General features: G+C 33.0%; 1 protein-coding gene across 1 annotated transcript in view; it reads left to right on the top strand.

Moving 5' to 3' along the window:
- The window catches only part of LOC108904661, a 197,058-nt gene extending 183,960 nt beyond the window's left edge, over nt 1-13,098 (top strand). Inside the window, exons 17-20 of the mRNA XM_018707296.1 lie at nt 3,081-3,182; nt 3,246-3,371; nt 8,192-8,839; nt 13,000-13,098. Of these exons, the coding sequence (XP_018562812.1) occupies nt 3,081-3,182; nt 3,246-3,371; nt 8,192-8,839; nt 13,000-13,098 (975 nt within the window). The remainder of the gene's footprint in view (nt 1-3,080; nt 3,183-3,245; nt 3,372-8,191; nt 8,840-12,999) is intronic.
- Nucleotides 13,099-15,422: the final 2,324 nt, after the last annotated feature.

The following is a 15,422-nucleotide window of genomic DNA, read 5'->3' as shown; positions in this document are numbered from 1 at the left end:
TTAATGGAAGCAGTACTAGTTCTTTTATGAAAAAAAAATGGGATTGATGTATAGATTTATTTTGAAAACTCAGTCGTTTCGGAGGCAAAGGGTGTTGAAGTAAAAAAATATTTTGAGCTAATTATAATCCAGTAAAGATGTCATTTTATAAAAAAGAATTCCAAACAGTATGATTTCAGGGTTGCTTGGGGACTGCCTCCTGAGTATTCAACAAAAAAATCACACTCGAACTTTCCTTATAATTTTTTTTTATATATTTAATCCTTAACGAGTTACTGCGCATTATGTGACAAAAATTTGCCACGCCCAGGGGTGGTCTTGTAAACATGTTTTTACAAAAAAATTACCTTAATAGAAGTCGTAGAGTATCAAATTCTGAACAACTTTTTCTTATAAAATTTTTTTGTATCTCTCATACCTAACGAGTTACTGTACATTATATGACAAAAAATTCGTTTACCACAGGTCTGGTCTTGCAAACATTTTTTTTAAATAACTTTAATGAAAGTTGAAGAGTAGTAAATGCTCTACAAATCTGTTTTATAAATTTTTTTATTATCTCGACTACTTAAGGAGGTATATCGGGTTTACTCAAATGCACAGATGTACTTGAAATTTATATAGCGTAGTACCCAGTGCTCCCTTTGTGCGTCATATTTTTTTGAAATTTTTTTTGAATTTAGATTTTGAGATATTGTTGTTGAAAGTTATTTATTTTAATCTATCAAAAAAATTAGTTATAGTTGCAAAACTTTTGTAACATTACTAAAATAGAGATTAAAAACACGAACAGTGAGTAATAATGTAATTTCTATCACAGAACCTTCAAAATTGCATCCAACATTTTCTTTGACTTGGACGAGAGATGGGCGCGAGTGTTATTTCATTTCTTTAGAACTAAATTAACATAATTGTTTTGCCAGTTCACATGATTTACGGATTTTAAATAAAGGATACAAATCTTCGCGAGGATAATGATATATTTGCTATATATAATAATTATATTGTACATAATTTACACACAATACATTTTTGAACGCGTACGATCTTTACCCGAATTTGACGCGCAATATCTCCGATGTCCGAGGTCTTTAGGTTCGCAGTGTGTACAACTGCTAGTCAATTATTAGCTCTGTCGCCACATCTACATAGTCTTTATGCGTTCATTAAATATAATTTAAAACTACTTAAATATGATATTTTTATGTTGTTAATTGGTCACTATTATGCTATGTGCATATCAGTAGATTTATTTGCCATGCATATGAGTAGATTTATTTGCTATACAGAGTCGGAAAGTCCCCATGGTTCATCGGCCGTTACGTGAGAGCGATAAACAAAGTCATAGAAATCCGTGCGATAGAGAAATATGGCTATAATGAAGGCGTCTAATAGTCACCGCCCATTTCGCCTTTCCACAAATAAGATCCACTTCTTATTTGTGGAAGATAATGCCCCCCTGTATAGATAATGTTTATCGCAAATAATTTTAAAAGAATTTAATTTTTTCAAATTGGCAGCGGGCTTTAGTCCCATAAGAAAAGCATAGGATTCCCCCTGCGCTCCTCACTTCCCTCGGACCCCGATATACCTCCTTAACAAGTTACAGCGCGTTTATTTAAACCTAATTCATGATCTGCATGAAAATCATCTTAGTTTTATTGTCCTCTTTTCCTGGAAGGCTCAGGTGAATTCATCTCTTCCTTAACGTCGTCCCGATCGATGTAACTACCATCCTGCGTGCGTGATGTACTGTTTGTGACAGGGTCGTCATCAATATCCCATCATTGCTGTCATTTCCAAATTCCGAATGAAAACTAAACATAAACTGATGCAGCCTATCAGTTAACACATGACAGCCTAACACCGCTTGCCCCACTTCCACTGTTGCCAACTCTTTATAAAAACAAGACCACCACTGCAGCGTGCACACTTTTTTTCACATAATGCGCAGAAACTCGTTAAGTATTAGAGATACAAAAAAAAATTACATGAAAAAGTTGTTCAAAATTTGATCCTTTATAACTTTTATGAAGGTCATTTTGCTCTAAAAGAATGTTTAGGAAACATCGTACCAATAGTTCGAGTGTGATCTTTTGGTTGGATACTCAGGAGGCAGTCCCCAAGCAACCCTGGAAAAATCATCCTCTTTGGAATTTTTTTTTGCGACCCCTATAAGCCGAGCACAACTTTATTCGATTATTGTACTCGTACGAGTATAACCAATTGAAGGTAATTCACTGAATTGACATGCAAATTTGTCAATCAGTGGCAAAAATACTGGAAAGCCACGGCAAAACTGAAAATGCATTTAATTCTCACTATTATTTAAAGGGAAAAAGGATCAAACAATTGAAAATTAATCAAATAAACCTTTGCGCGAAAAGAATTATTTAAGTATTTGCAGTCAACAAGTCCACAGATTAATTTGACACACATCTTTTACAATTTAATGAAATAATCGCGGTTTTTTTAACGAACTTTTCGTTCTCTAAAATTTTGGCCGAAACCCATTAAATTATATGACCGATTTCCCAAGTGTGATCGCAAATGTTTGGTTTCTCAAATTCACGTGTCTAATCTAATATATAGGTCGAGAGGTTTCTCGAACATAATGTTCATTGCATTGTAAACTTGGATTGGAGGCTACAAATATTAGAAGTATTTAATAATAGAATAAACGTTATATTGTACTTTTAGCTGTGCAAGTAGACAAAAGCAATCAAATCTAAACTGTTAAATCTTAACTGAAAATAAAACATTATTAAAAGTTTTGATAATGTAAAATATTTGATGTGCATTTTTTAATTGTCTACTTTTTTTAAATAAAATCGGAAGCTACACAATGAATGGTACTTACTGTTAGAGTAAAATAAATTTTCCTACAAATATTTTGTTCTTTTTACAACTCATTTTCAATGTTAGGTACTAGGTACTTTCCAGTTTAAACTGTTGCACTCAAAATAAGAATAGACTGTATCATGAAAAGTAATCTCGTAGATGGTTTTTTTATATAAACATTAATTGTATTAGGAAATACAGTCCTGCTAGTTATCTTTTTACATAAATATTAATTTTAGGTTGATCTGCATTCTTCAGAAAAGTCTTCCGACACCCTACTGGGAATATTCGTAAAAAATGTCGTGCCAAATAGTCCTGCGGGGAAAACAGGCCAATTTAAGGTAGACATTTATTTAGCTTGTACTGGGAATGTGTTTAACTTTAATTTTATAATATTTTTTCAGACTGGAGACAGGATATTGGAAGTCAGTGGAATTGACTTAAGACAAGCGAGTCATGAAACGGCCGTTCAAGCTATCAGAAATGCCTCTAACCCAGTTACTTTCGTTGTGCAATCGCTTATACCTTGGGTACGTACTACTAGTGGTTTCATACACAGCCACACAAAAAAAAGAAAAGTTGTCTGTACTTTCCATGCCACATATGTTATCTGTAGTATATTTGCCTCCTGATCACGAATCCGGCGTCAGAATTAAGCTATCACATCACAGGAATTTCCTAACCTCAAAAAACAGGTAAAAAATAGCAAAAATTCATGAAAAAGTGCTAGGAAAAATTCAAAAAATTTTTTTTCTATTGTTCTATTGTTGTTGTTATTCAAATGTTCATTTATATAGTCAAGACCCCGCCCAACGTGAATGCGCGGTCAGAATTAATGGTTCTTTTTCTAACCTCAAAAAAACCGGTCAATTGAGGTCAGATATCATGAATTTTCAAACAATAACAGATTTGCGCCAAATTTGGTATACGAGGTATATCGCTGTTCACGGATCAAGGTCAATTTTGCAAAATTTAAGATGGCGGATCCAAAATGGCCGAACAAATGTTCAAATAATAATATAATCGAAGCAAATTTGGTATACGGGGTTTTTCGGGGTTGCTAATTACGTACTCGAGGTCAGAGCTGCGAAATTCATTTTGTAATATTTTACTTTATAACCTGAGTACCCAATCATGTGTTAACCTACGTTTTTTCGGCTATAACTTGTTCTTTTTTCTGTGAAAGATCTATTCACGGGTTAAATTTTGTAAATCTGATCTCGGATTCGTGATCAGTGACCTCGAAAACCCCCGTATACCAAATCTGGCGCGCATGTGTTATTTTTTGAAAATTTGGTCGGCCGCCATCTTGAATTTTGCAAAATTGACCTCGAATTCGTTATGAGCGACCCAGAAAACCACCTTATACCAAATTTGATACGAATCTGTTATTTTTTGAAAATTTGGTCGGCCATCTTGTATCCGCCATCTTGAATTTTGCAAAATTGACCTCGGATCCGTGACAGCGACCCCGAAAATCCTTGTATACCAAATTTGGTGCAAATTTGGTATTTTTTGAAAATTCGTGATATTTGACTTTAATTGACCCGTTTTTTTGAGGTTAGAAAAATAACCATCAATTCTGACCGCCAAATTTATGTTCGACGGGGTCTTAAGTATATAAATGAACATTTGAATATAGAAAAAAAATTCAATTTTCCTAGCACTTTTTCCTGAATTTTTGCTATTTTGTTTTTTGAGGTTAGGAAATTCCTGTGATGTGATAGCTCAATTCTGACACCGGATTCGTGATCAGGAGGCAAAAATACTACGGATAACATATGTCGCATGAAAAGTACAGACTACTTTTTTTTGTGTGTGGCTATGAGTCAACGCGCTGGTCATAAGCACGTAGAAGATTAGACATTCAGGTCACCTCACGCTGTAGGTTCTCTCTTCTCTCACAATCAAGAGTTTTGGGTAGTATTCAGATCAGCAACATACAATCATTGTGCCCTATTTCTATTTTAATATTAACAAGTATTTATGCTTATGGTCCGCTCGAATATTGTCTCGAATTTATGCAACCAGTGGTCAAAGCTGTAGCTCAAGTCACGAGAGGCTCACGCACTGCTATTCGTCTCTCAGCTCACGCTACGAACACGCCCTTTGACCACGGTCTTTGCTTTGCCACAATGGAACCGTCGGTCGCACAGTGTGATATTTTAACAATCTAACTGTACTTTATTCCTGTTCGATATATGAAGGTTTCTATTATTATGTGTCGACATCTAGAACAACAAACTATTTAAGAACCAGTTATACCTTAGAAAAAAATATACAGAGCGATTAAAATGTATCGTACCAAAGGTGTTCGGTATAAAAATAATTTTATACATTTGCACTTTTTGTATAGAATCGTGTTTTTCTATTATAACGAGCGTTCAAATAAAAACGTGGTCGAAGTTGGCTCTGACACATTGGACGTAGGGCGTAGCTTATAGCGACCAACTTAACCTCATTTCTCAATGAGCTGTATAGCAGCTGTCAGTTTCAATAACAAAGCGGCGATGCAGCGCTTTGACAGATGACGTTTAAGTTCATTTGCTATACGCTACGCCCTACGTCCAAATTTTCAGAACCAACTTGACCACGTTTTTATTTGAACGCTCGTTATATTAGAATATAATTTAATATAATCTCAATTCATTAAACATTATTTTTATTGACTACATTAACTGATATATCTACATATACACAGGTAAAATGCACAGAAGGTCTTAATGGAACTGAACTGAACTGAACTGTTTTGTAGTAACAAATACACATATGTGGCAATTATAGCTTACAATTATAAAAGTAATTTATATTTACTGTTCATCTGATGACGATTGTAGATTGGTAATTGAAACATTGTACAAAGAACAAACAAGAAAGCAGTAGATTGGAGGTATAAAACAAAATTTAGTATGAAAGATATTGTAAAATATTGAAAGTGGAAACATTTGACAGACAGAGAGGTCTCTTAATATAAATAATATTAAAAAACAAATTATTATTTACTAGATTCGCATAAATCTTTAACAGATTCTTCTAAGTCACCATCAGATTATTCTGAATCTCCATCAGATGCTTCTAAATCTCTGAATTATTCTGACAGCAACTAAATCACGTTTCGAGTAATACTTCCTGACTTTCTTCTTAGGCTACACTTTAAATCTGAAAATATTAACAGTCTGTTAATCAGATCTCTTATCCACGCCTGAGGTTTTTCTTCTGTTCTGTTCTCAATAGCTTCTTGTGTCTTTGTTTCTAGCAGACTTGTTGGAAGAATACAATACTTACATACAATCATACTAGTACCTGCTTTGTCGCAATAGACTATTAGTAATGTCTTCTGGTATTTACCTCCCACACTATTAATGTCGATTTCCTTTTATATAATTTTTTCATATAAATACCTTAATATTAGAGATTTTTTAAAAAAAAGTACCCCTAGTTTATTAAAATATACGTTGGTATCAATATAAGCATGAACCATTTTATTTATAATTCTAACTTGCAATTTTTGCTAATATCTTCATCACGTACCACAGATTACGATTTATTAACGTATTTGTTTGTTTCTTTAGTAATAATGACAATAATAAGAACAATAACAGAATTCGTTAAAATAAAATCGCTGTGAAAAACTCTACCTATTTTATTACTTCGGTTAAATCTTTTCGTTTTTTCATTGCAAACTTTTTGTACATGCCAGTAAACGTGCATTGTTATAGGTTAAGTACAGAGCTTTCGCAAATGTGTACAAGCCACGTGACCAGTAATTTTGTTTGGAACAATAACTTTCAATTGGCAATTAAATTTCGATAAAATTAAAACAGTAAGTTCAAGACTATATTCAATCTGTTTCACCGGCTGTTATTGGTGTAATGTTTCACGAGATTCCATTCAACCAATCAGCGACCGCATTATCTCGAGCGTAGATGTAACGGTTTATCGTTGTTAATTGTAAACGAATCATTAATATTGTTGATGCCAAGATTTAAGGAAATTTTCATTACCTGTACCAGCTCTACAGTGTTGGTTGCCTAAGCTCGGTGGGCACATGGCTTGTAAACATTTATGAAGGTCCTGTATCACAGAAGATCAAATTCTAGTGACATGTAGATAAAAATTTTTAAGTAATTTTCGAAATATCGTTTTTATTTCTTTTTTTGCATGATGGTATTTGTTCGGATCCTTTTTACATGCCATAGTTTCTTTAGGTAAATTGTTTACCACCCTGTATAATAGAAAAAAATAACTAAAGTATTTTGAGCACTTGGAAGAGGAATTGGTACATTACACATATAAAAAATCAGGTTTTTAGTGAACATTGTTAAGAGAGAAAAAATAAGACCTTTGAAAATAAAAGTAGACGGATTGTCAGAAAGCATTATGTTGTCAGCGATATTTTACTCCAGAAACTGTAAAGTAAATCTTCGATTTATATTAAAAAAAAATCTTTTAGTCTCAGGCAATTGAAAAGTAGATTTATACTCTGAACATTTCACGTAGAAACAATTTGAAATTAATAAAATGTAGTCCAAATAATGTCAGTTTCTTTAATCTATTTAGATTAACTTTCAAATTGCTTCTAAGTAAATACTCAATAATTGACACATATAGATTGATTACTAATATAGAGAGAATAGAGAAATTTAAAGTATCAGTACCGTATTCAGAGTACAATAGCAACGTTGTTCGGGTAATTTCTATTCTAATTAAAAAATAATAATAATAAATTTTTACGATCCTTTACAGATTGAATGTAATCATCAATATTAGATGATAGTTTTTGATCATTGTGAATATTACTCATTAACCCTTGAAAATATAGACTTCAAACATGGCGCCATGCAATAATAGTTATATTTGAATCAAAACTAATAAATTAGCTTAGAATCGAAAGAGATTTGAGGGTTTCAACTGTATAAAAAAATATTCGATGTTGAAACAAATACGACCCACTGAATAGCAATCTGCCGCCCCTTCTCCTGTACAAGCCTCCGACTTCTGGGCTAATCATTGCGATTAGAATGATGGGTAAATGTATTATTAATTTATTATTATCTGAATAATTAGAAGATAGAATCATTATACCCATTTTCACTCACGTTTCGCTGCTAACAATGTTCCTAATATTGATACGGTTCTAAACTTTTACGGTGTTTTGATTGGAAAAGCTCTATCCAAACTTGTAAAAGAAAGATTTGTTTAACAGTTGAAACCACTTAAACCTCTACTGCTTTTGATGTTGGTTGTTTTCATATAAATTTTAGAAGTGTATAGCTATTGTGAAGCAACTGCATTGCACCAAGCCTGAAGTCTTTGTCTTCCAGAAAATTTATTTTTCTTAAATTTTCAGAAAAGCACGGATGCTGAGAACAATTCAGTCAACAACGAGAGTAACTGCCCTTCTCCATTTCCATCTCCAGTCAGCGTCGCAGCTCCCGTCGACATCAAAAACATCGAATTCACGGCTCCAGAAAAAATCAAACAAATTAAAACCGCAACAGAACAATCAAAAGTCGAGGAACTGAAAAACCTAAGGGTTACCCCTGAAAAATCCAATCAAAAATCAGCTACGACAATAGAACCGTCAAATTCAGCTAAAACCATATCGATGCCAAAATGTCAGTCACCTGCAACGGCGGAATCTCTATCGCCATCGAATCAGCCTTTTCAATTAGAATTAAAAAATGAAGAAATTGTACCGCGAATTAGTCCATTGAAGTCGGAAAAAGAACCAATTCAATCACCAGAATGTTTACTGAAGACGAAACTCGAGTCAGAATTGGACAAAGAAGAACGCGTTACACCGCAATCGGTCGCTGAAGTTCCGCTTGTTGCTGAGGCACAGCCGTCCAGCTCGGAAGGTGTATCTGAAGATAAAAATATAGAGCCAGAAAAAGTTATTCCTCCACGAGAAGAATCTTTAGAGCCCAGTGAGGATGAAGAAGATGAAGACATCAGGGAAATGGAAGGAAGAACAGTGTCAGCAGGAGGACAGCAGGTATTGTGAATCATTATTGTTAATTAAAGACGCTCATGGATGCTCACCGAGTATGAATCATACAGTGTGAACGATGATGAAATGAACATGTAAATAGTAGTTGTTGCAAGTGATTGTCTAGGATCAACGGTAAATACAAGAAAAATGCAAACATTACGTTCACTGCAATGATTCTATGATTATACTAAACATTGTTTTACATTTTCAATAATTAATGTTTCTGTTGTGTGACTACAGTTTCTTTTTAAGAGAATCGCTAATGTAGATAATGAATTTTAAGCGGAACGATGATTGTCAAAATTTTAAAATTTTAAGGAGTAACTAGCCACTTGGAATCACAATACAGAAGAATATTAAAAAAGTTTTAGGAGATGGGAATATTGAACTTTAGCTGATTTTGTGTTTTGTCAAATATATTTATTTAATAATATAGTCACACAAAAATATCGCCATCCATATCATGCCACCCTATGTATTTCGACCCCTAGACAACTAATCTACCATGAGAAGTGTTCCATTACCCTCCACTTCCTTCTAAATCAGCCAAAACTCAGTTCAGTAGGTTTATCCTTGGGTACAGCCCTAGAAACGATTCGACACATCTTATTCATAGGGCTAAATCTATATTTTGGATAACCAAAGATTCAATCAATCCTTACGGCTCCTTAGGACTGCAAAAATAACAGAAAACCAATCTTAAAATCTAAACATCGGTTGAAGTTCCAGATTTGGTTAATGGCTGCTTAAGGAAAGTATTGAAACGAGTTGACACATCATAGTCGTGAGGCTAATTGCATTTTGGGATATTCAAAGGCTTGATCAACCTTCATCACCTTTCAATTTCAGGTAACACACCAGAACACCACCCCTAAAACCTAAAAATCAATTAAAATTCTACATTTGGTGGAGTCAAGTTACAAACCCGAACCACAAATCTATTTCATGGAGATCCACTCGTTCTACACAGCAGATAAATGAGTTCTGTGGGCTTATTTAATTACTCACAGACACAATATGACCTACTCACCTAATACCGCAGACATATCCTGAAGATACGACGACAAAATCAATCCTGTATGTCTGCAACTCGTTACGGATATCAGAAAGCTCCTATTCTTCACAGCTCCAAAACCTGTTACAGCTTTACATTTAGCGGGTTTTTCTCTGGATGAGGACCTGCAATGGAGTTTATCTGCTACCGCGGTATACAGTAGAAGAAATCGGCTCGATTATAATAAAACTACACCAAAAGGCTGCAGCAAGTCAATACGGTGATTTTTAATTATCTTTTTCCGAGAGCTACTGTTGGATGTTCAACAGATATACGTATAAAAGGAGAAAAATAAAGTATAAAAGGAGAAAAATAAATTCTTTATCTAAAGGAAAAGGAAAAAGACTAACTAAAAACCTCTGTATTGATATACTGCAGCATTTAAAAGCTTTAGCTTTATAACGATTTCCTCAACTAATTCACAACTGTCTTCAAATATTTCAAATATACCAAGATTAAAGATTTGTATCAAATTGTGAGGCTTCGTAGAGTAAATGATTTCTAATTTCCATCAAGAAGTGCAGGGTTAAAAGACTGATTTTATCTTCGGAATGAAAATTATTAGTTTGAGTTGAGTTGATTGAAGTGGACTTGAATCCAACGAATGTACAGTTTTAGCTGATATTTACGCTTTAGGGTTGGTTTTCTGGTGTTCACCTCAAGCTGAACAGTTGCAAGAATTGATTGAGTTTTTGAATGCTCATAAGTCCCACAAATATGATGTATCGATTTTCCTCTTACAGAGCTGTGCCCAATGAAAATTCTACTGATTAAGTTTTGGTTGTTTTTTAGGTTTTTAAGGGACAATTTAAAAAAAGTAAATACAAAAACTGGCGGGTGATAGTGACGAACGTCAATTCAGTTTCTGGAGGTCAAAATACGAATATGAAGACTTGTATGGGTCTTTTCTGGAAACGGACCAATTTTTTGCTTGTGCTTTTATTTTATTTTCCCTCTCCAACAAAACTTCAAGGTGCAGTTGTTTCGGAATCAATCAATAACGAATGTTTTAATCTATTTTTATTTTTCTATTTAAATAACTTATTCAAATCAAATTCAATTAGTCTCTCATTTGGCACACCCACTATAGTAGGATCGTATACGATGCAAAGTAGAGCAAAAATCATTTTTAGGAGGCGTAAAATAAATCATTTCAAATTTAAATTGAAATTCAATGTAAAATCTGAAATACCGCTGCATACGCACTGTGTTCTGGTAGTAACTGTAGTCGCCCAGGTGCATCGAGTGTACGGACTGGTCGGTTATACGTGAAATACTAACCTGGCGAGCTTTGCCGTCAATTAGAGAGCGCTTCCAAAAAACAAGTAAACAACAGTGGCGCGTACAGAGGTAAAATGTAGTACATATGTGGAATTTAGGAAACAAATTGGATTTATAATAAATTACATTTAAAATAAATAGTTTATGAGAATAAAGGAATTTTTGCTGATCCCCTCGTCCCTTCATAATGTATAAAGAAATTATTCAATTTGTGAAATTCTTAAAGGCGTACTTCATTGGTTCCCTTGACAGGCAATGATTTATTACTTTGCATCGAATATGATCGTACTATAAGTAGATGAAGCTCTATTGGACCAGCCAGAGAAAAGTTTCATTATGCGCCGCTAGAGGGCACTTACCTAGAACCCAAAATTGTTTTGTTCATAAACAATATCAGAAAAAATTATGTACTCTCTTATTCAAGCCGATAAATATACCCGTTTAGCAGGGAATCGCTATTAAAATGCTATAAAACGTCTAATTTTTTATAATTCCTTCTGCAATTAAGAACAAAACAAATTTTCAGATCTAGCTAAAGTGCCCTCTAGCGGGCATAATGAAACTTATCTCTGACTGGTCCATCTACTTAGAGACTAATCGAACTTGAATTAAATAAGTTATTTAAATAGAAAAATAAAAAATTTAACTTTGACAAGCCGCAACTTGCAAACAATTGACAATTCGTTACATACTGCTATTATTTTAATCCGCAAAATCACCTCCCGGAGTTTCCTAACGGACTTTCAGAACACTCTGTATAGAGAATATATAATTTTGATTACAGTTTCACTCACGAAACTTAGTTTCACCAAAGATAGTAAAACCTAAGTAGTTGGATTTAAAATAAATTATGTATACTTAACAAATTGAGTTCATCATAAATTATATTGAAGTTTGCTTTGAAATAGATTTAAATATCCTTTATTTCGTGATGTATTAAAGACATATTTAAGGAACTGAAAGTTCTAGCCTGATCAAATGTAAGCTCCATAAGCCCTCCTTTGCATCGTGCTAATACTTTCAATGTTAAGGATTTGAACGGACGAACTAAATGAAATGAGCCCTATTTAGCGACGGCAAACGCTTATCTCAAATCTAAGATCAAGGTACTTTGAGGGAAATTGAGGTTTACCATCTAACCAGTATTGTCCTCTGATAAAAAAAGGAACGACTATAAAATAAAAGGTTTAAAATAGGAAAATATTGTTTATTTTATTATATGTATAAAGGCTTTGTTAGAAACAATGTTAACGTTTTAATATCTAAATAGTTACTATTTAAAATGATACTCCTAAACTTGAAATTAGTTACTCCTTTTAACTTAAATAAAATCTTTTTTGAATTGCATACACTGCATTAAGAAACTAACACCAACTTTTGTTAACTCCAGTAATAGAGATTCGATCTCTATGTGGCGTAGGTATTATTTTTATGTTTGGCAGTTTCTGTTTTCATGACATTAAACTGTTGATGTCTTTCTAACTTGCTCATCAACATTTTCATTGTCACGTTACACCCATGATAAAATAAACTTTTGACGATTTACCAGTCCTTAATTTTAGGTTCATTCAGATAAAATGGTCGATCGTCTGCCAATTATTGAATATGCCGTTAAGTGACAGTTTTGCATATTTAATTTTTATGATTCTAGTATTTTCTGATTCTAATTCTAATAAAGAAAAATAGTAGTTGTCAACTTCATCAAGAAATAATGTGAAAATAAAACCGTATTTATGTAGTAACCATTTTTAATAGTGAGTAATTAGTTATCAATTTCAAAATACAAAGGTTTAGGTTTGTAATATTTCTATATTTTTTTTAATTCTAGATCGACCGAGCCAGTGCTGCAAACGTAAAACGAAGCAAAGATGAAATTCAGGCTGACCCAGAAGAGGAAGACGAATTTGGATATACAATGAGTGAGTAAATATTTATTAAAAATTATTTTATCATATACCTAATTCACATAAGACTAGCCTATTCTTACAAATACTGGAAAAAGGATAATACGTGTTTTTTATTACTGGTAGATTTCAGCAAAATAGTCTATGAAGTAAAGACAATTTGTGAGGTCTTATTTAGACTTTGTATTTGAATAAAAAGCTTTGTAGAAAAAATAATAGAATGAAATTACGATATCCGTAACATTAAAAAACTCCATGCTAAATGTTTAAAACTGCCTCATTGCAAAATAATTACAATATTTTAAAAGCAGCATTTCTATGCAACTGAACATGAATACCAATAAATTAATTATCTTCAAAGAGCTATTCTGGTGCTTTTGAAATATAAGGTCTACCACTTATTTATTAATCTATGTGCCTCATTTCAAATTTAATAATTGCCACAAAAGGAAGTTGTAGTTAATGTCTCCAATTATATTCCTTCTATTCCAATAACACGGAATTGGCTGCAGAATCGAAATTTAATATCTCGGAAATACTTTTTGTTTTAAAAATAATTGATAGAGTTAAACGATTCCATAAAATAAAATGCTTGTCCACGACACTACGGCTTTCGTTCGGTTTATTAGTAAAGGACTCCACACGCACCTTATGGAAAGTGGTATTTCGGTGAAAATGCTCATCTGGAGGCAGTAAGGCCCAAAAAAGGGTCCAAAACTGTGAAAAATTGATTCACTCTCAAATATAATTTTTTTGTTATATAATGTAGAAAATATAACATTTTATAACTAACATATAACGTATAATGTAGCTTGTTTATCAATAATTACCATATATTTGATAGAAATCTGTGAAATGCTCTCACAAATAAAGAATAACGACCATTACCGCTGACATTAGAGTATCCCCTAGATTCTGATAGTCGTTTTGCCCCCATAGAGCTTACCTCAAGAACAACAAAGTCAGGCTTCTTTAAATATAAGGATGTTATCTTTTTTTTATTCATTCGTGACATAAAATCCATCATTATAGCTTGACAAACATTTTAATGATATGTGTAGAAGTCGGTACTATCGTAAGGAAAATATTGAAATTTATGAATGTCATCAATTCTGTTTTAAAAAATGGATCGATCCTAGTTCCCAACTAACATTATTCCATGTCAGTATTATATGCATAGTTAATAAAACCAAATATCATTGTTGCCAGCATATATATTTCCCTATTGAGTGAGTTTTGAATCAATATACATATTCCTCTTTTCAATGCTGTGTAATCTGTGTATTTGTAATCCGGATAGAAATTTCATTTGAAATTACATCGGGGCAGTTCGCTAACAACGGATTTATTATATTTTATGAAACAATTTGCTGGGAATACACCGAAGAGAAAGATAAATATAGTTTGAAATTCATTAATATATTGTATATTCAAGGGAATGAAAATATTGAAAGTATGAGTTGTACTTCTACAGGGTTTCAAATTGGAGTTCTCTTTTGAGCACGGCATGGAACTAAAAAAAGTACATGGAAAAGTACTCATAAAAATATAGTCATCGCGTTGTAGTATAAAGGAGACAGGAACAAATTATGAGGAAATTCGATATTTACACTAATTATTTTTACATTTGTGAAATTATTACCAACAAATTGTAAAACAAATTGTGCGACATAATTAGTATCTGTAAGTAATTGTGCAACTACTTGTATCTGAATTTTCATAACAAATAAAAAACTAATATTTTAAGTTAGATAAGTCTGAGCCCATCTAAAGATGTTTGAGGTTAACACCACTGTTTCTATTCACACATGCTACCGCTCGGGGTATCTACGACTCAGGGTATATTGTTAAAAGCGAGCCTTTCCCCAAATAACTTCAGCAATGATTTAAATGCATTTGCTTAATGCTTCTAAACAAAAAGTTAAGAGTCCGTGCGTAGAACCTTGAGGCATGCCAGATATTTGATGAAACTTGTGGGACTTACCATGATATTGAACAAACTGATACCTATTTTGCAAATATTATTGAAAAAGTTGCAATAGTGAGCCAGACACACCAAACCTATCCAGTTTCTACAACAAAATGTCGTTGTCGAGTCTGTCAAAAGCCTTAGTGAAGTCGATATAGATAACATCGACTTGTTTCATCTTATTTCCCATTTTTTTTTCATTTTTATTAGAATCATGAACGTTTTTTGATGAAGAAAATATGAATTATTGCTAAAAAAACATTTTTAACTGAAATAAATGAATAAAAAGTGAAAAATTACTTATTACACTAATATTCAGCAAAACGACAAATTTAAACGCTAGGGAAAAAACGCAGTGTTTTGATATTATCAGGATTT

The sequence above is a fragment of the Anoplophora glabripennis genome, unplaced genomic scaffold, assembly GCF_000390285.2.
Source record: "Anoplophora glabripennis isolate ALB-LARVAE unplaced genomic scaffold, Agla_2.0 scaffold186, whole genome shotgun sequence".
Taxonomy (NCBI): Eukaryota; Metazoa; Arthropoda; class Insecta; order Coleoptera; family Cerambycidae; genus Anoplophora; species Anoplophora glabripennis.
This window is presented reverse-complemented; position numbering and strand designations above follow the sequence as displayed.